Source organism: Rhagoletis pomonella, unplaced genomic scaffold (genome assembly GCF_013731165.1).
Source record: "Rhagoletis pomonella isolate Grant_MI unplaced genomic scaffold, Rhpom_1.0 Rhpom_scaffold_00007, whole genome shotgun sequence".
Classification (NCBI taxonomy): domain Eukaryota; kingdom Metazoa; phylum Arthropoda; class Insecta; order Diptera; family Tephritidae; genus Rhagoletis; species Rhagoletis pomonella.
This window is the reverse complement of record NW_023458561.1, coordinates 38,175,335-38,199,353: the sequence shown is the minus strand read 5'-3', so window position 1 is coordinate 38,199,353 and position 24,019 is coordinate 38,175,335. Positions and strand designations below refer to the sequence as shown.

Here is a 24,019-nt window from a genome sequence, read left to right as displayed (position 1 = left end):
GAAAAGTACATAGATACATAAGTAGATTAAAACAGCTTTTCAAATACTAAATTTTCTGTTGATACTGCCTAATAATTTCTCCAATGTTATGCGTGCCATACTTTATTTATCCAAAGCTCTAAAAAAAAAAATATGAATGTACAATTGTGCGCATTTGCTTATTTTTTGCTTAAAATTGTTTGCAAATGCTTTCAATGTTATAATCATTAACAGACACAACAAAGTAAATAGCAAATGGTAATTGTTAACCGACTTCAAAACAAGTAATTTTTAAGCAATAAACAAAACCGACTTCAATTCTCATATAAATAAAATATATATATATACTTATATGTATTTCATGATCCAATGATCGGATCTAAACCAGATTCCGATGCAAAAATAATTATCGAAATCGGTTGACGTGGTCCAAAGTTATGCGGTAACATACATAAAAAAGAAAAAAAAAATATATATATATATATTCCGACGAACTGATAACCTCCGCCTTTTTTGGAAGTCGGTTAAAAAGGAGGAGGTTATCAGTTCGTCGGAATATTTATTTTTTATGTATGTTACCGCATAACTTTGGAGCACATTAACAGATTTCGATAATTCTTTTTCCACGGGAAAGGTGATACCTCAAGGGTGGTCCCATACTAATTAGATCCGATCGTGAAGAAATTAACGGTAATCTTAAATTTTTATATGAGAATGGAAATCGGTTTTGTTTTTTGCTTAAAAATTACTTGTTTTCATTGATATTTTTAGAAAGGTTTAAGGCGACCAATAATCAACTACACATACTTACTTCAACGTCGCAATTTGCTTCAGATACTACCCGCTTATGATTTTTATATTCTAACCTTTAATGACACTAATTGAATTTGACCTTGGTTAAAAAAATTACTAAACAAATTTTGACTTTACTAAAAAAAAAAAAATCTTTCACCTTGATTACCAAGCAGTTCAAAAAACTCATTTCTCCGCTAGCTAATGTCATTTAAGATCAGACGAGCCAAGGCCATGAAATCTTTAGAAAATTATAAATAAACGGAAATTAGATTAAAACTAAAGAACGTAGTTAGGTTCTTTGCTGAATTGTATTCAAATAAAATGAGCGCTGCAGAGGAGATATTAGAAAGATAAGAGCTTTTCTAAATTTTTGGTTTCCTTTTATCTTCAGGAATGCGCTTAAGTGAAATCTGAGCTTTTTGATTCTTGACTTTTATGTACATATGTATGTAGGTACATTCTTTGAAAGGGCCTTTTTTCATAAGAATTAAATTTGATTTCCGGTAAAAATTCTGAGAACAAAATTAGAGTGACCATTAACCCTGAGAGAATAAAATCTCTATCTGATCATCACTTTTATAAAATAGTGACAACCAGAGAGAGTTTTTAGTTGGTGCACGTCCAATGGACGTCGTCCATATATTATTTTATATATAAAAGCCTTATACAGTGTTGTCAGGAGGGAGATTTAAGCCTTTATAAAAATAAAGAAAGCTTAAAAAAGCTCTGAACGCGTGTTTGGGAGGTGATCAACTCGAATTTAAATTCGTACAAAACCTTCAAGACTTGGAGAAAAATTTAGACAATACGAGCTTAAAAGCTTTGAAACTTTGATTAAAACTTTTTTACGCAGCTAAACCACAATTGCTCACATCACAGAAGAGCGTGCTAAGCTTTTAAAAGCTTTCTCAATGTTTAAATAAAGATAGCTCAGAAGCATAAAACACTCTCTTGTCTGGCGGATGAAACTTTTTTTAACTTTCTATAGTTTTTATAAGAATGTACACAGCTTTTAAGACCCACACAGGGTACAAAAAGTGAACTTTTATTTTAAGCAATCCATATGTTTGCATAAATTAGGGGCCTATCGCATACTCTTCTACTGAAATTATGAAATTAACTTAAAAAATAGACACATATAAAATCTTTGAAAGATTTATATACATTTGAAATTCTGAAAACTTTTAAAACCTTGGCAAGCGCACCCAAAAAGGAACCAATTGTAATGCAAAATATATGTAGAATACAAAGCTAAAAAAGCTCTACAGCTTTTCTCCAAATCTGAATTAAGGATACATGTACATATATAAGTGCTTTTAAAAATTGCAAGCAGCAGTTAGTCAATTAAGCCGCCCTAAGAGCTTTGAAGTTACTTAAATTAACACCATATTTCATGGTTCAATCGCAAGCGAAAGCTGTTCAAAATGTGTCAGTTTTAACTTTATTTTTAGCTTCGAAGAGCTATGACATTTTACTCAATATACATTCTATTCCAAAAGCAATGAACACTTGCTATGCGAAACTAATTTTTTTGAATAATTCCTTAATACATATGTACATGTTTACATACACATCTTGCCTTTTCATTGTATTATTTTGTATAGGTTTAATTAGCAGCTTTCACAAAACGAAAAAAAAAAAACATGAGACTCAGATTCGGCTTGAAAAAGAATGACGGTGCGTACTTATTGGATGACCGGAGGGAGTGTTGATTTTTTGCAAATCACATTAACTTTCTTTTTCACCATTCTCTTTTATGTTAATTCTAATGATTTATAAATCATTTAAAGCACAGATGAAAATAAAATTAAGAAAATATTCAAAAAAAAAGTTAGTGGAGTGTACGTATTTTTCAAAATCAAAAACACGACAGAGATAGCAAAACTTCTTGGGTGCATTCCAAAACGTCAAAATACAAAGTGTCAGTCTCTTTTATGTCTAAACCACACTCGAAGAAAAAGTGTAACTTGCGCAAACTAGCATTCAACCGTGATTGTGCTCATATGGCATTACAATCTACTGAGGTTTGGAAATAAAAGAAACTGATGCTTTGTATTTTGACGTTTTGGAATGCACCCCTTCTGGTTACAATTTAGAGTGAACCCACACCGAAGACGACAAAACGCTTTTTTGTCGGCTCACAAGAAAAGTTTTTTTTTTTTTAACCCCATTTGTGTCGCTTTCGACTCACTTGGTCGGGATGAATAGTAAGAGGTAATGTACTCTTGCTCTATACGACACACACACACACACACACTTAGTTAAAGATCATATAGGGCAAACATGTTTCAGAACACGTGAATTGCTACTTGTCGCGTCGGGTAGTCGCAGATATTAAAGAGTGGAAGTATGGACTAGGGCTGATGATTTCACCCGGGTAATGAGCTACCCGGGTACCCGGGTAGCGGGTGAAGCCCTACCCGGGTATTGAATTACCCGGGTATTTTATTACCCGGGTAGACCGGGTACCCGGGCAGTATGGTAATTACACGGGTACCCGGGCACCCGAAAAAATGTGGAGAGGTAAAAATTAAACGCATTTACGTTTATATAACGCAAACGAACGTACATAGGGAAAATCTATAAGAATCTTCCATACCATATGGGGAAATATTATAATATATATTCGTATCTAAAGGTAATAGCAATAATTTTACGATTGTAGAGGTATTAAACTGTAGGGAGCTAAAGAAATAATAATAACAGATAATTTCGTTTTTATAAAATATGACTAGGTAAGAATGTTACTCATACGCCATGTATGTATGTACTATTAATGAAATCATAGGCATAACTATTTGTGTGGAGACTGTTTGTATTATGCCGCATTTTCATTTGACCATTTGCAACCTTATTTATCAATCAAGTCAATTACTTGGGAATCCATCTTGATCTCAGGTTTTCGTGGAAATTGCATATTAAAGCGAAAAAAAGTAAACTTGCATTAAAAACATTAAGAATGTACTGGCTGCTTGCTGCAAAATCTGAGCTGGGTTTAGAAAACCAAATCCTTCTGCACAAAGTTATGCTGAAGCCGGTTTGGACATACGCTATGCAACTATGGGGTACTGCGAGTAACTCAAACAGAAATACTACAGCGGTATCAAAATAAGGCCCTGAGAAGTATTGTTAATGCTCCTTGGTATGTCACCAACTATGCCACTCACCAAGACCTCAAAATTCCATTTTTCAGGGAAGAAATCGTCAGACTCAGTGATAACACGATCTTTTTTTGTTGTTACTATCATAACAAGTTTTAATAATTATGTATATAAAATAATTACATTATCATTACAACAAGTTTTTATTTTGATGCAAGAAGACTAGCAAGTTAACCGAATCGGGGGCCAAACACGATCTTTTCGCCGTTACAATATTTCCAGCCATAGAGAAGAGTCTTTCTGAGCTTGCTGAAGAGGCGGGAATGGCTAGATATCTCTTCGCCAAAGACGCAACTGCAGGGAGGGAGTGTTCTCTAGAGCGCCACCACACAAGCGGGTCCAATCTATTTGCTATCTCAGGTTCCGCTACATAGCGCTCAAACTGAGAGATTGTGTCTGACATTTGTTCTTCCGTAGCGAACAGGAAATCCAACTCTTGGTCGTCACATTTTCCGGACTCCTTTACGGTGAGCTCTGTCGTCGACATTTCAGAGATAATTTTTTTGACCTGAGCACGGACTTTAGCTGTCACACTACTATTTTCCACCTGGAGATCTTTATATCTCGGATCAAGAAAACAAGCTATCTGCTCTGGCAATACTTCAAAATCTTCAGAAGTGCAAGAGTCGTCTTCAAGTGTAAACCGCTTTTTGAGGGAATAAATAATACTGGACTTGAAGTTGGTCACAGGGTTACTGTCCTCGGGCTTTGGTCCATAGTGGTTACTAATTAAAGTTTGGACTACTGGGCGTTTTGCGGAAAATGTTACTTTGGTTTCGCTACATAAAAATTTTGTTGCTACGTGTAGCGGCTTTAAAAGTGTTATTAAACCTTCCATTATACCCCATCCATGCTCGGATATCTCCAAATTGAGAGCCGTTGACGAGTTTGTGTATGCTCTGTCACCTAAAATTGCACACACAGCTGAGCGATTCCGGTACAGAACATCGCACATAAAATAAATGGAGTCCCATCGAGTAGGACAGCTTTGAACCAAACGTTCCTCGTTAATTCCTAGCTGTCTTTGTTTGTTAATTAAGGCTGTCGTAGCAATATTAGAATGTTTGAAATGGGAAACTATTTTCTGAGCTTTGCTTTGAATCATATTGTACTCCTCAATGTTTTGCAGTGCATCTTTAATGCACAACTGCAACGTGTGGCCTGCACAATTTATATTATCCTTATTCAAAAGGCGGACTGCTGCTTTCATGACGTTAGCATTATCATGAACGATATAATGAACTTTGGTACATATAAAATAATAAAAATAATAATAATAATAATAATAATAATAATAATAATAATAATAATAATAATAATAATAAAATAATAAAAGTACAAAATCTTTAGGTGAATGAATAGCATAAGGCTTTGTTACCTTACTTTTTGTACCAGAAGTGGCCTACCACAGGATTTAGTTCTTATATAATTCCCAATGAGAACGTTCTCGTCAGTTTTGTTCTCATTTTGGTTTTGGTTTTGACGCGTTCTTGGGAACAAAACTACGACAATGGCATTTAGTTTCGATCATACATTTCGTTCTCAGTCCCTGTTTTAAAATATTAATATTTAATATTCTTTAAAATATACATACATACATACATATGTACACATGCATGTATGTATATGCATTTACAAAAATTAGAAGTTTGAATTTAAGTACAGAAACTAATGTTTTAATTTACTTTTCTTGTCTCCGTCTACTCAGGCAAGCGGTTAGGTGTACATAGTTGCGTATACTCTAGACATAAAAAAATAATTATAAAAAAAAATTTTCTCACTGAAAAAATATTTATCCTCACCAAAAAGATTATACGAGAAGCTTTATGTCGCATTACCCGGGTGTTTTTCGTTTAACCGGCACCAACATATGTATATTACCCGGGTACCCGGGCAAATCGGGTAATACCCGACTACCCGGGTAATAAAAGCCCCGGGTAATACCCGGGTAACCGGGTACCCGGGTATCATCAGCCCTAGTATGGACATACGAGTATGTATATGTATGAACGCGTTCAAACAAAAGGTAGGACAAAATATTGTTTGCATATTTTATAAAATAAACACTTTAATTCTTTAATTTCGTACATTAATTATTTGATTTCAATGAAAACTTATCTTTTCAGCTTTCAAATAAAAACCAAAAAGGAAAAAGTAAAGGCTTTGTGCATATATACATTAGGGCGGGTCAATTTTTTTTTTTTTTACTATGCGCATATGGCATACGTGTAATTCTAAGCAAATTTGCTGAGGAAACCATGGGTCTAAAATCAGTTTGGAGTTTGCCAAATTGCAGAAATGGATTCCTCATAAAAAAAAGATCCCGTATATATTGTTTTTATACAAAATTTAAGCACCTTTTTATGACACTGTAGCAAAATACTAAGAAACTTATTTTCGCAAATTTGGAAAACTCCAATTTGATTTTAGGCACATGGTTTCTTCGGCAAATTTTCTTAGAGTTACACGTAGAATCCTTCTGTGCCATACGCTCATAGTCGAAAAAAAAATCTCATGCAAATTGCCCCGCCCTATTATAGTAAATACATACATACTTATGTATAGAAAAAAGTCCCTAGTGTGATATTTATTTATGATTAGTTATTGTTTATTTAATTTTATCGATGATAAAGCAAAATTTGTTAGCAAAAGGGTCGCACGCTTTAAAAGTTTTCAATTCTTTTTATCATTACATGTATTTATTACATACAATTAATTTTGATTGCAATGCGGTATGAAAGAACGGAAGTCGGAGCTTTTTAAATGGCTCGCATGCTGAAGTTGCTATCATTGATGCACTTACATACGTACATATCTATGTATATACACATATGTACATATATGCACTACTGCAGTGTTTTTGCACGTAGGTCAGTGTGCGGACTCAAAAATTTTTTTTTGTGGTAGATAAGCCTTAAAACTTGTGGTACGATTTAAAACAATGTGGTAAATTTACATGTAAATATTTATGTATGCATTAGGGCGGATCAATTTTTATTGGAGATTTTTTCGACTATGCGCATATAGCACAGAAGAATTCTATGTGTAATTCTAAGTGAATACTTCCAATGGTTGCCTTTCGCACTCACCTTGCACACACACAGTTTCTTTCCGCTTTAAGGAAACACGTTGGTTTTCAATTTTTATGTATTTTGCTTAATAGTTTGCTCATATATTCAAAGTATATTTTGGATGACACAGTTAAAAAAGATGTTTTAAAATTGCTGATATTAAGGGGGCGCGTGCGCGTTGTCCGACTTGAGTAGCTGAACTGCTTTGTGCGGATTTTCGCACGACGATTGGGAGGCGGCCGTGCGCGCTCGGTAATTATTTTCGGAGTCGCGTCGACTCCACTGCCGCCAAAGTGCGCGCGCACGGCCGCTGAACTCGGCTTAAGCGGCGGCTTAGACACTAAGAAAATTTTCCGAAGAAACCATGGGTCTAAAATCAATTTGGAATTGAGAAAAAAAGGTTTCTTAGCATTTTGCTGTAGTGTCGTAAAGTAGCTCATTATATTTGAATAAGAATATGCTTTAAGGGGTTTTTGGTATGAGGAGTCCATTTATACACTTATGTATCTTTTTCTTAAAACTTCCATTGGAAAGCCCAACAGTGAAAATTTTGATATTTTCTTCGAAACCTATTCTCGCAGTTTGGCAAACTCCAAATTGATTTTAGACCCATGGTTTCTTCAGCAAATTTGCTTAGAATTACATGTATGATCCTCCTATGCTTTACGCGCAAAATAAAAAAATTGCCCCGCCCTAGTATGTATGTATGTAATAAAATATTTAAGTTTTTTAAGTCTTTTATAGGATAATGGCATTAAAGCATAAAACGGGCTACATACGAGAATGGCGCTTTGAACGAAATATTTATAGTTTGTCTAAAATTTGGAAACGAATCTATCAACTCAGAGAGACGGGTGTCAACGTTGTCCCACCCGCCAATTTTTGAAAATGTCAATTTTCTGTGTAAATTAATAATTAAGTTTTATACTTTATGAGTTTCGTAATAATCCGATATCTGACTTCAAATATTAGGGTTTTGAGACTTATCCAATAAATGGTTAAAGAAAAATTATTTAATGTTTGAGCAAAAACGAGTTAAAGCGTCCCCCCACCCGTCTAAAGCTATTGATTTCGCAGCTGAATTACACCAATTCACTGATCCTAGCACCTAGGAAATTTGGCACGTGTTGAAAAGAATTAGGAATCAATTAGAAAATGGAATACAAAATTTAGAGCCAATTTCGTTTTCACAATTGTCTAATTCACGATATTACACAAAATCAACAGAAAATTAAGGATGGCAAAATCATGCACATTGTAAAATGAGCAAAATTGTAATATGCGGGAGATTTTACGTTTACGGAGGGAAATGTGGTAGAAACGCAATTTAGCAAAAAAAAGTGGTAGATCTTCCACAAAAGTGGTATAGTCCGCACACTGACCTAGGTATGTATTAATTAGGGTGTTCGATTTTTCGCCTTTTCCCAAAACCGGGTTTCGAGTTATTCAAAAAATTGCTGTTTGAAAAAACTAACTCCCGATTTTGAAATTAAGAAAAACCCGGATAAACCGGTTTTATTTTACACAGTTTTCATGCAGTAAAAATGCTTATGCTGGCAAGAAGTTATGACATACAGTCATACAATGAAACTATTAACTGTAACGATTGCTTTTATTTGGAAAAGAGCAAATTAGTTTAAATTTATTTTTAGATCAAAAGTACTATGTACAACATATAAAAATCAGTAAAAAAAAAATCACGTTGGGTCTTAGTTTAGCTTTTTTCAATACTTTATTGCATTTTTTCTAACTTTTTTCGGTCACAGCAACATCAATAAAAGTTTTTTTTTCTTTAAATAGAGGTCGGCCCCTGGGCAGACAATGGAAAACCTCTGAGAGTACTTCGGCCATAAAAAATCCTCTTCGGAGGTGGAGTGAAGGTGTATGTAGATCTCTAAATGTGTGTAACAACTAGGGTGTTAGATTATTCGCCTTTTTCCCAAAACCGGGTTTCGAGTTGCCAATTTTGGAGTTAAGACAAAACCAGATCTGTTTTATTTTGCATAGTGTGTATACAAGTGTGTTTAAGCGACTTATGCATTTCCCGCATAAAAAAATAACAGCGAACACACACACGCACTTGTATTGCACTCCCGCCCAAAACCAAGTGCAGCGAATAAACACACGCACTTGTGTTTAAAAATAATTCGCTCGTTCTTCATTGGGTATGCCTTTTTATGCACTTCTCAACTGCCGCAGAACAAAACCTACTAAAGTAATTAATTGCTGACACCCCAAATGATGCTCAACAAATTCGCTTAATGCATCACAACTCTTCCGGAGTTGTCTCACGGGGCTCTGTATTGCTTTCGGCATACAGAGGTGGTACAAGAGCTACCACTGGCCACAGCGCCTACCCAATTTTCTAATTTGAATACATAACCGGTGCTGAACACTCCCGCTTGACGCGCACCCCCAAAAACTCTTACAGAGTTTCAGCGGCAAAGCCACAGCGCTATGAGCCGTAGGGACTCTGCATGACTTACAACCATGCAGAGGTGGTAACTGATGGTTATCATTGGCCCCGACGCCTACCCAAAACATTTTTGCTTTAATAAATTTGTATGCAAATACATTCATCCTGGTCCCGCCCTCTCACTGAGTTATGCACAGTAAAAATGCTTATCTTGGTATGGAGTCATGACCAACAACTACAATAAAACTAATAACAGTAAAGATAGCTTTTATTAAGTAAAGAGCAAAGCAAAAAATATCGGTACAAAGCTTTTTTTTTATCAAAATTACAACAAATAAATATCAGTGTCAAACTCATTTTTGGCATTTTTCTTCTTTTAGTAGTGCTCTTGCCACCGTAACCGAGTGCCTAGAGGTGCCTACTGCTACTTGGGAGATCGCTGATTAAATTTTTGCTTCCAGCAGCGCCAACTAACGATTTCACAAACAGCTGTGAAACAGCGCGACAAGCAACAAAACACTACTACATAAATATATATAAGGCGATGCTGATCTTGGTTAGTGATATGCCAATGTTTTTTAATCTATTTGTTTCTAAGCCAGTTGTCAAACTTAGTCATGTAGCGATACTCAGTTGACCAACGCGTCAAGGTAGACCAAACATTAAAGACGATTTTTCAAACAAACAAAAAAAAAAGAACAGCAAAACTAAACCTACTGCAAGAAAAACTATGCCCCACAACGATTCACTATTTGGTGTAATTTTTGGGCTGGCGTAACCATCGGCCGTTGCGGTAAACGGTGAAAGTTATCGTGATATGATAACAAATTTGTTATGGCCTGAATTAGTTGACATGAAATTGGACAATGTGCGGTTTCAACAGGACGGTGACATTTGGCACTAAGCGCATGAAACATGACCCTATCTGCGATCTTATAAACCACCCTATACAAACGCATATGTATGTAAGTTAGCTTATACATTGGGCCGTATGCATAAAACTCAGACCTTTTACTCGATTTGTTCAAGTAAATTTAAGTGAAAGGTATGAAAGTTTAAGCAAAAGCAACTGCTTAGTTTTTATGCATACCGCCCATTGTATTTGGTGTTAATTTATATATTGGTATCTTGTAAACTTCGACTAATAAACAAGTCTGCGGAGTTTTTTCTTACAATTTAAAAATGTTTGTATGTTCTCGGAAGCTTTGAGCGGTTTGTTTTTATTGTTTTCATACAAATAGTTGCATAAAATACATAAAAAATCTGTTGTTACTGCCACTTTATGCTAATCGAAGTTAGATTTTTAAAACTGAAAGTGGTTTCATTAGCAATTCACTAACTTGGTCAACGTCTAATCATCTTCGGTACGTTCTTAATTGCTCATAAACAATATAAAAACAATAACAAAAATCATCAAAGGCAAAAATCAAGTTTCTCTTAGATTTTACATTTTTTCATTATCATGTCACTTTTTGCGGCTTTTGCCTTTTATCGCGCGCACCCCTTCAATAAATTACATGCCATCGTTGCGGTATTGAAAATTAAACTTGTTTGCCTTTTTTTTTTAAATTTTCTGCAAATGAACTTCAGGAAAATGTGCGCAGTAGACAATTTCTGATTATCAAGCACCTGCAAAGAAATTTACATACGTATGTACACACATTAGACCGTACCACCTTTTAGCTTTAATTTACTGAAATAAGGGTGGTAGGAACTAAGATTGAGACAAGAAAATCGATATATCACTTTTTATAATCCGACTGTAAATGCAGAAGATATGGCAGACGATAACCTCTAAATTCGGCCAAAAAAAAATTATTTTTTTTTTCAAAATTACTTTGCAAAAATACTTTCGATTCCGGAGTGTACGGCGAACTTTTTTTTGGCATGGTCTAATGTACGTATATACATTAGACTGTCCCAAGAATATATGGAAAAAAATTTGTTGGCAAATTTTGATATATATGCCCTCTAAATTTGCGAATTTTAGTTGAAGTTTTAGTTAATAACTCGAATTAACCGTTCATGAAAACTTTGGAAATGCGAAAAATTGGATATCTCTTCCATATTTTATCGCATTTCTAGTAAATCTGCATCTTTAAATTTTTAATAGGACGACAGGATTTCTCCCAAGGACCTCGATAAAATTAATTAAACAAACAGATGCTTTGCAATTTTTATCCTTCAATATCCTTATATATATTAAAAGGATTTAAATTAAACTAAGATTCTACGAAGTGCATTCAAAATTAAAAGTCTTGAAGATTTGCACAATTCATTCAATGAACAAAAAATAAGGTGCCAAGAGCTTGGCCTATAGATGTGCAATACATTTTTATTTTTTCGTAAGGGTTGCCCCCTATTTGAAAAGTCGAAACGAAAGAGTGCTAAGAAATCTTGAGTTTGAATATTTAAGCTATTTTTGAGATGTTTGAAGGAGATTGGGTAGAGGGATTGCGTAGGGTTCAAAGGCAACATACATATATGTACCAAGTTTGAAAATGATAACTTTCTTTTTAGAATTTATGCCCAAAAAAAATTAAATTCCAACCAGTGTGCATTGGTTAAAACTCAAAAGCACACTCTCAACATTAAATTCATTGCGAATTCCACGAAGAGCATTATTCGCACTTAGGGATGAATCGATACGAGTAAATCCAAGTACATACTCGATACTCTCAATTTACCAGGTATTTATGTACTCGATACTTTTTACTGCGATCCAAGTAGATATCGAAAAAAGTACTTGTATCGGAAGCGCTAAACTTATTTTGCTTCAGCATCTTCTTTGAAAAGCAACCCATTAGAGGAATTGGAAGATATGCGCATTACATTTCCGCAGCTATATAGGCGAGCCCGTCTATACATAACGGTTGCTGGGCCCTTGCGAGAGGCTTTTCTCAAAAACAGGTACAACTATATTACAATCTCGAAACCGCCTTGCAGGAAAACACTTGGAAAAGTTCATGTTTTTGGGAAATATAACAAAAAAGTAGTTATTTTCTTAAACTTATTTTATATGAAAAAACGTTATCTATTAATATTTTAAAAATGTTTTATGTTGTTTTTGCAATCAAATACTATACAAATAATATAATTGTTGTCTTAAATTTTTGTTCGAAAAAATATTAAAAAATAAATAATCTTGTAAAAATTCATATTTTTGCGAAGAAAAGAAATACAATTACACACTTTGAAAATGTACTCGATACCTTTCCCATACTGGGTAGGTATCGATACCTTGTTTGATACAAGTACAAGTACTGATTTGAGTAATACTTTGATGGTATCGATTTATCCCTATTCGCACTAGGACGTAACGAATTACATGGCTTTTGCGATGCTTCTCGAAAGGCGTACGCTACCGTCGTCTATTGTCATTCTGAATATGGGAATAAAATAACAACTCAACTTGTGGCTGCAAAGAGTCGCAACGCTCCGTTTAAGCAAATATCTTTACCTCGTCTGGAGTTATGCGGTGCTGTCCTTCTCTGTCGGCTGATAAATCGTGTAGTGAACACTCTGCAATTCGATAGAATGGAAGTTCAAATGTGAACGGACTTATCGATCATTCTTCACTCGTTATCGACTGGCCCGCGGCCCTGATCCGTTTACATCGCCAATCGGACATCGGAGATATTGACTAGCTACATAAATTCTCAATGGCAGCATATTTGCTCATCACACAACCCAGGTGATCCCGCTTCTAGAGGCATGTGGCCTTCGGAACTACACACATTGAACATATGGTGGTATGGTCCCCCTTGGCTCAACCAACAAAAGGAGTTCTGGCCGAAGTCAAGTGCGCAGCCAGACATTCGTCATAGCGATCTAGAAGAACGTAAGAATCAACCAAAATCTCAAACTAAACTATTCTTTCTATCGACAGAAGATCATATAATAATTGGTCCGCTGTCGTCGCGCATTTCAAAGTGGTCTCGACTAGTGCGCTCCGTGTCACATTGCCTACGATTTATTGGTTCTTTATGCAAACGAAAATATGAAACGTTCCGGTCATCTAATGAACTCAAGGATGCTACCGTTTTCAACATTCGTGCCGTTCAAAAAGAGCTGTTCTCAAAGGACATTGCTGCTATGAATTAAAAAAATCGCCATTTCTAACAAAGGCAATCTTTTGCCACTACCACCATTCTTAGACGACAATTGAGTGCTTAGGGTAGGGGGGGAAGAATCAATAATTCATCAGCATCATTTGACATTAGACACCCGATCATATTATCTGGCTCGAAGGACCAATTTTTATGCAGCTAAACCAGCGGACTGTAAATTAAAGGCGAAGGGGTTTGATTTTTTTTTACAAACGAAACACATACATACATATTTATGAAAGGTAGTATAAGAAAATATGTATACCCTACTTGAAACTGAAATGATATTGTTGGTTACGGAACAGTACATATTTGTAGACCTTTTAAAAGTTCATGAACTTAAGAAAAAGTAGACATATGAACTTGATCATGTTTGCTTTTTTTATAAAAATATAATTGTTTATACTAGGAAGTCATAGGAAACAAGGCCAAAACTTAAAAGTAGGTAATGTAGGAACAAGTGTAAAGGGAGAATTTCTATTTCGAAATGTGTGTAGTGCGGCCGCCAAAACCTATTTATTTTGAAATGAAAGGTTAGGCTTGGTTTGCAAACTTGTCTACTACTATTTACCCCTTAAGGCCTTTGACCCGCCTGCGGTTAATTTTCACCGGCTTCAACGTCACGGAAAGTGGCTTCTCATGGTGCGCCTATTCAACTTCTCTGTGAATCCCAAACCATATTTGACAATTCTAGTAGCCTTCAGTTTACTTTAGTTAAGCCAATCCTCTTTTGTATTATAACAGCATGCTGGAACTCCCCTGACAATGGGAACAACATTCAAAAGGCGGACATACTTAGTCCGCAAGCTAATCTCTAAGTGAGATGACTGAGTAATGTCGCCTGTTTAAAATGTGGTTTCCTGGTCATTGCGGCATATGTAGAGGGGAATTATAAAGCCGAACATGCGGCGCGACTCGACACAAGCCTTCCGAAAGTGGCATAAGTAAAGGTTTGCCTTACAAACATTTGAGCTCCTGATTGCCGAAAAATTTTTGAAGATAGCGAATTTTAAATGGAGTGAAAAGGTCACCTGTAAAATTATGAGGTAGCTGTCGACAACTTCGCAGTCTAATAAGACTAAACGAACACAACACCAGCTTGTAACCTCTGAGATTACAGGATATTGTGCGACTTCTGTAGCAGCTGGTAGAGCAAGACACCAGGTTTAGAATTTATGTATTCGGTTAGAGAAGCAGAGGAGGTAAGGATTAACTTTGTTGCGAGTGTTTATGTATCTAGCTCGATGGGCTCATATGGTTTATAGATGCACATAAAATCAACCACGCACTTCATTTGCTTGATATGAGCGAGAGAGAGAGAGAGAGAGGGATATGCGGGCATGTCGGTGAAGCGGTAGGGCATGATGTGACCCTTTTACCATTTATCAATTGGGGGACTCCATTGGAGGAGTCATGCTCTAGCAGCCACCGGCTGTTGTGCAATAAGCTGGGATTTATTTACCACCATGACAAAAATTACTCCGGGAGTGGAGTGTGGGCGATGCTTAAAGAAGAGGAAATAATACTGTACTTTTTGCTTAACTACCCTACATTGTTCAGACGAAGATCGGTTCTTCATTTGTAGGCAGTACTTCGAGGAGTTTGTCTAAGTATGTCTCAATGTCAAAAGGCAAACTACATTTTTGTCTGATTTGATACTACAACCGGTTGTCGGTTTGCGCAGATACTAAAAAACTGTGCCAATTGCTTGTCTCCTAAGCAAGATTATGCCAGTGGTTCATCTCAGGTACAGACAGCGCAACGAGTTGAAGGACCTATTCAGCGAAGCATCATCATCATCCAATCGCACGACATGTCCAATCCAGAAATCTTCGTATACATAGTTGAACTTTTAACTGTAAGGCAATCGCAGTAACCTAATCTAACCTATATATGTATACTTTTAATACCATCAGAGGTATTTTTGAAACCAAAAAATCGGAACTGACTAAGCTCCATGCCAGACTTTGAACACAATAAAAAAGAACGAGTCGACCAACCATTGTAAGGCTTTCCTGGAAAGATCAAACTACTGAGATATTTCAATTCGGTATTAAGGTGGTATTTTCCTGACAAAATATATTCTTTCGTTGTTGCTGGAATTCATTTCCATTTCCTTATACCAGTTGTTCGCGATGATGAAAAAAGTTAATTAACATAAAAGTACTTAGTTTAAAAATAACCATCAGTTACCACCTGCGTATGGAAAGCTTTCGAAAAAACTCCGAAAGCATTCTTACGAGATACGTTTAGATAGCTGATCATGATTTGGAATGCCAGAAAATGTTAACATTAATAAACTAGAAAATGTTTCGAAGTCCCAACCTTTTTGCTGAACTAACAAATTTATTAAATTCCTACTTACTTAGGTACTATGGACCTAAACGAATCTTCAGCTAATACTTTTTGTTTTAAGCATACAAAAACATCTCTCATTTTCATTCACTCACCTGCATTATGGGATATGTCACGCGTCCCTTTCCCAAACGTTCGATGATAACCATCTTCTCGGTATCGGTTAGAACGCGTTCGATGTTCGACGATGCGAGTACAGGACGTGCCGGCTGTACAATTGGCACAAAATCCTTATTACGTTCGGCAAAAATGCGATCGAATGAAGTGCGACGATCGCTGTGCGAGCGCTGATAGCGATGATTGGCGCTATTTTTACCTCCACTACCACTCAAATTTAGCCAACTCTCGGCAGAAGCACTACTACCCGTCCCATTGCCATTTTCACCGCCGCCGCCTATATACGATTTAGATTTGCGATATTGATGCGCACTACCGAGCATTGCCATATTTGGTGCTTTCACTTTGTTACACTTCTTACAGGGCACCATTAGGGCGGCAGCTAATAATTCACCGGCGGTAAGTTTTTTTCCGTTCGCTTGCTGTTGTTGTTGTTGTTGTCGACGGCAGTTCTTACCTTGCCAATCATGAGATCGTACCGAATCGGTGTCTGTCATGTCGGCGGCGATATCATCGCGATAATCATCATCGTCATCGGTGAGGATGCTGGGCGTATTGGAATTTGACAAGCGATATTTGTTATGCTTGCTGTTACTATAGCTGCTGTTGCTGTTGCTGTTGCTATTGTTGTAGTTGCTGTAATGGTGATTGGTGCTAAATATGACGCTGTTACGCTTTTCAATACGCTTCCACTGGCTCTTATTGTTGCTATTCGTGAATGTTTTGCTATTTTGACCTTTGGCGTTGTTATTGTTACTATTATTGTTGTTTTTCTTATTGCGACCAACCGTTTGCTGCTGTTGTTTGTCACTAGCTATTTTACCATTTTTATTGGCGTTTGTTGCCGTTTTCGTGTCTTCGCAGTTCTCCTCCTGCGTGGATGTAACGCAGGCGTTTTCTTTATCATCGCCTGTGTCGCTACTTAAGCGCTCCGCAGCGGTTGTTTTTGTTTTTAATGCACTACTAGCCGGCACTTTGTTTTTGTTGTTATTTTGTTTTTTGTTACCGACACCGCTGGTATGGGCTTTATTGTCATTGTTCTGTTTGTTGTCAACGCCATTCTTTTTCGGATTCTTGTGTTTGTTCTTTTTCTTAGCATCAATATTTTCCGGCTGTTCTTCAGTTTGCTGTTGTTGCTGCTCTTTCTGTTGTTCTTTTTGTTTTTGCTCTTGCAACAGTTGCTCCTGTTGTTGTTTTTGCTGTGCGATGCTAATAGAACCCCATGTTGTTGTGCCGGCTGCTACAACAACACCCACCGTTTGTCGTTGCTGTTTTGCCTTGGTCAATGTTGTGCTATTTGTTGTTATTGCTGCAGCTGTTGTTGCTGTTGTTGCTGTTGTCGATGCCGTTGAGTTTGTTGTAGCCAACGTTGCTGTGTTGTTGGTATTCACCATGATGCGCTTTGCAGCGGTTCTTGTTGTTGTTGTTGTTGTTGTTGTTGTCGTCGTTGAAACTCACTCAAGCACAATACCACACACACGCGCACACTCACTAATAACTGGCTCTTTATAGTTGTCTACCGGGTTGTTGCGGCTGAGTTGTTGTTGCTCTTTTGGTTGTTTCAAACTCAAATTTATTGCTCAAACTTTATAAAATCGTACGTTTTTGAATTTCGAAAACTCGAAGTTATTTTCGAAATTTCCAAATCTTAATATTGGTTAGTTTTTTTTAGACACCACGTGTCAACACTTTGCACTGTGTCTAGTGTTTTAATGAATCTCGAATTTGCGAAATGGAACTTTGAATTTGTGAAATCGAATTTCGAAATGCTATCTTTCCGTGTTTCCGTTTGTTTTTCAGCACCTCGTACACACGCGTTAAACTCTCACTTCGTCTATTATACGACTGTGCAATACCAAAAAAAAAAAAAAAAAAACTCACAAAACTTTCGGCGCTGCCGGCGTTTAACTGTGCTGTCGTTGGCTTTTTCACAATTCACTGCACACTCACCTATCGTTCGTGCTGCTTGACAAACTACTGTTGTTGTTTTATTACTGACGGAACAGTTTCCAGTAGTTAGGCGCTTTTGTCGCTGGCGATCTTTTATTATTTATTTTTTAGTTTTTTTTTGTTTCGCCCAACGTTATGACGTTAGTACCGACTGCGCAATTTGTCGCTCTCCACACGATTGCTGCCGTGTTGTTATTATTTCTGTATATTTGCTACTCTTTTCTACTTTGCCTTTGCTGCGCTTTTTCAATTTCACTTTCCGCTTTCACCTTCGCCGTCTGCCCTTGTCGACTTTCCGGTTTTTTCTACACTTATTTACCGCTCACTCGATCTTCTCTACAAACTCTCCGCGCATACATATGCCAACAGTTGAGGTAGGATGGGTTCTCCAAAAGTGAGGCCTTTAAGTGTTTGTGTTATTTATTTATTTTGTTTGAATATTTTTATTTATTAATTTATTAGTGTGATCGTAAACTTTTTACTGTTGGTTATTTATTTTTTTTTCAGGCTAATGTAGTTCGTGCAAAACTTTGTTTTACTTAATTGTTACTCTTATAGCTGTTTAGATCGTGTGTCATGGAGTTGCCTAATCTATTTGTTGTTTTAAAATTGACACCACACAATTGTTTGCCTCTTTTCTAATTTCACAACACAATTTTATAAGTGTATTCTCTCTGATTGTTGGACACAGCGCTGTTGTAATTGTTATTGCTTACTTTTATCACTTCGCTGCGGGGTTTAAACACTTTTATTAGATTAAAAGTTATATTTTTCCTGAAAAAGAGGCAGAAAAAATGTGGTTAAAATAACGATATTTTACTTGTTCCTTAAAGTCTACTCGTATTTTCATTATTTTCAAAATTACTACGAACTTCCTTAGAGTAAATCTCTCTCTCTTTATACAGCTATATGTTTTATACATATGTCATATCTGTGGTCATAAGCAATAACCGCCTAAGTGGAAAAACCTGAGTTCGAGAAAAAGCGTTTTAAACATTTGGATTGTAATGTTAGCCTTATGGGGAAACCAAAATATTTTCGCCTAGCTGGCTGGAGATAGCATATATAACTCCATTATTTCTTAAGTCCATTTAGGCGGCTATTGCTTGTTGCCACAGATATAATATGTAGAACTCCACAAAAAGCTTTTCGGGTGTTGTGGCTTTCGGTGCCTAAGCCGATAAGCAATAATAAAACTTAAAAACTTATAAAAAATAGACCGCTGACAACCTGAAAAACGATAAATGCCTGAACAGCTTATTGTGGAGTTCTACTCTAAAAGCCATAACTCTTAGAAGCTTGGAGTTGGAGTTCTACTCTAAATGCGAATACATATAGCAGTTGCGGTCAAAATAATAGCAGCAAAATTCAAAATGAGGAGCAGCATTAGAAAGATTTTGGGTATGCAGTTTTATAGCCAATTCAATTTTAGTACAATAAAGTGTAAGCTTCAAGTCGCTAAAAATGACCGATGATTTGTTTGATTTTTTTTTCTTTTTTGTCGAGGGGTTGCGCATTTTCTTGCATATAACGCATGAACAAAACTTACTCTTATATGGAAGAAAATAATTAAACATAATTTTCTTCACATTTCTACATATTTACGGTTCTCGAAGTTACAGCTCCGGGTTCATTAAAAAAAACATGATTTTCTCAAACAGGATTATTATCAATATTATAATAATGCTGATGATTATGTTTATACATAATTTATAATTTCGAAGTCTTTTAAATTCGTACCTTAAGGGTATTAATGAGCAATAGATAAGCCACGGGTGATACTTTCCAAGAGAAGCCTTCCGAGGATAATATTAGAGTGGCCCTTCAGTGATTAAATTTTCAAAACTATGCAATACTACAATTCGGCGATTGAACAATGTACGGGGAAGTAGTAGCTCGGAATCGCTGTTTAGTGATTAGACAGAGCGGGAGTTATCTTTTTGTCTAATGCTCTCTAGGTTTCCAAAATATATATATGTACATATATGTGCGAAGTATGCATAATCAGACCATAAGTCTTTTCGTTTGACACTGAGGGTGCTGAACTGATGCCTACGCTTATTATGAGTATAGTTATTTTATTAACAGATGGCAAGCCTATTGAAAATATCAAAATAAAAAAGGTCACTCTCCTATCCATACAGAGTATATTAGAAAAAATCTCGTAAAAATTCGTTCATAGTTTTCGAGATTATCCCGACTTTTCTCTATACTATGCATAGATTTCAAAATAAAAAAAAATTGGGGTACATTTTTTTCGGTATAGAGCAATCCTAGGGGGTGAGAGCATTAAAATGCCGACATTTCTTATTTTGGACCACCCTAATGATGACACTAGGAAAAGTGCGCTTGAATAGAATCCATTTTCAGTTCCAGCCGGGTAAGTAAGAAAATTGTAAAACATAATGGCGCTCTCGTTGCGGTCAGGTGGAGATTTGAAATGCTAGACTTATTAACTGACTCATGAATAATGAATAATTGGGTAAATTCCCATATGAGCAATCAATTAAAGGTATACTTAAGGTGACCATATTTATGGCAGCCGAATACGGGACAAAAAATAATTTTGTAAATTTTTTCCACGAAAGCTAGAGTATTTGAAAAACTTTTTCAATGATCCTAGATTTATTAGCCATCTTTATTTAGCATATATTTTTCGATCTTTTGTGAACGGAGCGCATAAACATTCAGTTGCAACATCACACATTTGTTGAATATTTTTCCATAACTTTGTACTTTGTGCACAGGATTTTTACACCATAAAATTTGTTACAAACATTCCTAGGCAGGGAAAGCATGCGACTACTCGGATTTCGGCCAATCACAATGCAGTGAATAGCATCCTGAACGAGCTGAATTGCAAAGCGTTCCTCCGAAGGGTTCTACTTCCATTCCATCTTTGAGAACTTCTTTACTTTTACAACATTTTCATAGTAGCCTGCTTATTTGGAGTTTCTCATGTCGCAGATACTATCCCTCTTACAATGCCGTTTTTTTGCCGTAGTTTCTCCTAATGAACACATTCTCCCTTCACAAAATTTTAAAATTGTCTCCACGCCTCGGCATATTGGAGAGTTGTTTTATTAGAAAAGTAATCGTTGATATGACCTTTGAAGTTGTACTTACGCAAAAAGTTCTTCAAAGATGCTGGCAGAGAGTTCCAAAGTTTTACAGCATTAACAAAAAATAATCTCGACGTGTTAAGATAATTATATTTCGGTAAAATAAAACTGGAAGAGCGTACACTTTTAGGGAACTTCAGTGTTTCATACAGGTTTCCGGTTTAATAAACATAATCAGTTTGAACATAAAAATGCAATTTCGAGCTTTTAAGAAATTTCTTAGGTCGCATCCCAGAATCGAGTTTCTGAGGGTATTTAAATGATAAAATTTCTTTAACCCATGTACATATCTGGTGGCAAAATGATAATAAAAATGTTTGTTTTTTATCTCCGAATTATGAAAAAGCATATGTGAAGTGCAGAACATAAACTTATTCAAACGAAAAATTGCCAACCAATAGTTTGGTTAATGTAAACAAAATTGTGGTTAATATTACCAAATCATTGTTGAAAATATCAACCAAGGCATTGTTAATATAAACCAAAAATTGATTCCATTTTAAGTTTGAATTTGGTAATAATAAAAAATTTTTGGTTGATTTTTCTCTCAGTGTAGTGAATTTTTTTTAGTAATTTGAACAACATTAACGTCTAATTTCTATTCATACGCAGTTTTTCTACGAAAAATTATACCTCAGAAACTATCTACATACATACATATGTGCTCCTCGATTCGAATCACAAACGTCCAGATTTAAAAATAAAAACTGGTTCATAGGCATGACATTTTCAAGAGCTGTTAAGGCGCCAAAATACCGAATACGGGACAAATAAGGGGCATTAAAAGAAATACAGAACATTTGACGTCCCGTATGAAATAAATAAATTAGCAGGACAACTGGCGAAAAAAGAGGGCGGATGGTCACCGTAAGTATTTGTTTTTGTGTACGTCTACACACATATGTATGTTCATATATACGTTGCTATTTATTAATAATTTTATATTGCAAAACTAGAAGAGCACTCACTATACAATAGGTGTGTTTCTTTTGCAACCGAGCTACAAAATTGCACTCGGTAAAGTAACGAAATACATGCAAAGCAACAACACAAACTCGGTTATTTATCCCAGTTCAGCCAGGTCGGTTGAAAAATACGGGACCTGAAACATAATGTTGTTGGGTGAAAGAACTGGTCTATTGTGAATTTTTGATGGGATTTAGATGATTAAAATTACGCAAATACCTCGTAAAACTATTTATTTCCATAGGGTTTTGTTATAAATCCCATTAAACTAATCATATGTTTCTTGTCAGATACAAACAGGGTCGCGTAATTAGCTAAAGGTAAATTTGATTCGAGTTTAAGGGCCTTTTGCCGCTCGTTAAAAAAAAAAAAAAACAAAGCCAATGAAACCCAATTTTAAACGTCTGTCAAGTTAGCACTACATTTTTCAAAATTGGCAAAGTTAACTACGGCATTACTGTTTGGATCAAAATTTGTTGTGAAAAGAAAAATTTGTAGCTTTCGTTTTTCCCAAAAAAATTGTTTGTAGTGGTAATTTGAACACTATCCCCCATGGGCGTAGCCAGGATCTGATGCAAGGGGCGCCAAACGAAATATACTTGTTAATTTTTTTAAATACCTGGCTACGCCCTTGCATCCCCCATTATCAATGGAATTGAGATATCGAAAATGTTACAATGGTCGCGTTCATAAGACGTAGCTGTTGAGCAGATGAGCTAGCTACGAAACTGCTGGCAACTGTTGAACCCAACAATTACGTCTTAGAAACGGCTTGATAAATATTCTGCCAAATGAACAGCTGATAAATGTAAACAAATCAAATTGCAACAAATAGAGATAGTTGCGCCGATACTATTTGGAATTCAACGCTGAGCGGCCGCCGTGTTGAAAAAATCGTTCAATGTTACAATGAATTAAACATTGTAAAATTATATAGCAAACATCTTAAAAACATATATTTAGAAACGTAGTATTATTATAAAATAGTTTAGTTACTTTATCACGTCAGTAATATAAAATATAATAAATTTGTTTGCAACTGTCACCTAACAAAGCGGCGTTAAATTTAATATAAGCGGCGTAAGTGTTTTCGATCAGCTCTTTAGGCTTAGCCCAACACGTTGAGCTCAGGTAGCGTAAAAATTTTCCGCTGGAAAAAATGGCTGACAGTTGCCAACTGTTGGGCTGAGCGTAACTACTCAACTGTGCGTTTCTAAGACAAACAGCCAACGGTTACCCAACAGCTACGACTTATGAACGCGCCCAATGGTATTAATTGTTGCTTTTTATTACAAGTTTGTGTGAAAAGAAAACAATTTTAGCTCTCATTTTTTTTAAATATATGCTACATAGTGCTAACTTCACACCATATAGAACTGAGATATTAGGTGTATTCGCGTATTCTTCCAGCAGAAAACTCTCAGCAGCAAAATTCTAATTAATTTTTATCTGTTCTCTCTCAGAGAGAGAAATGTTAGCAAAAGTACGCGAGCACATCGAAATTTTGTTTACATACAAAAGCATAAAACAGAAAACATGAAAAGAATATAAATTAAAAGTTTTCCAAGCAATTTGCAAATCAAACATGCGTAAATGAGGATTTGCTTTCTTCCGATGCATTTGCTGTTCTAATAAATTAGTTCAAACTTAACAATCATATTAATAAATTTAAATCTAAATATAAAATAAATTTCCGTATTTTCATAAATTGAAAACAAAAGACTTTGATCAGCAATCAAAGGTATCAATTGTTAAAAAATCGGTCGGTAATTTTCTTGTTTAAAATATTTTTTTTTATATGAAAGAAAGTTATTTTTTCCTTTAAATATGTTTTTTCTCAAATTTTTATTCACGAAGTATACAAATATGCATATAGAAGAAAAGTTTTTTTCGTCTTTACAACGATACCAATTTTCAAAAATCGGTTGGTATTTTTTTTTTCTTTTAATATTTCTTTATACAAACAAAGCTATTTTTT

General features: G+C 35.6%; 1 protein-coding gene across 2 annotated transcripts in view; it reads right to left on the bottom strand.

The window, feature by feature from the left end:
- The window catches only part of LOC118742740 (terminal nucleotidyltransferase 5C), a 325,265-nt gene that overhangs the window by 250,536 nt on the left and 50,710 nt on the right, over window positions 1–24,019 (bottom strand). For both annotated transcript variants that reach the window (XM_036475046.1, XM_036475045.1), the window contains exon 2: window positions 15,982–18,727. In XM_036475046.1, coding sequence (XP_036330939.1) covers window positions 15,982–17,397 — 1,416 coding nt within the window. In that variant the 5' untranslated portion in view covers window positions 17,398–18,727. The remainder of the gene's footprint in view (window positions 1–15,981; window positions 18,728–24,019) is intronic.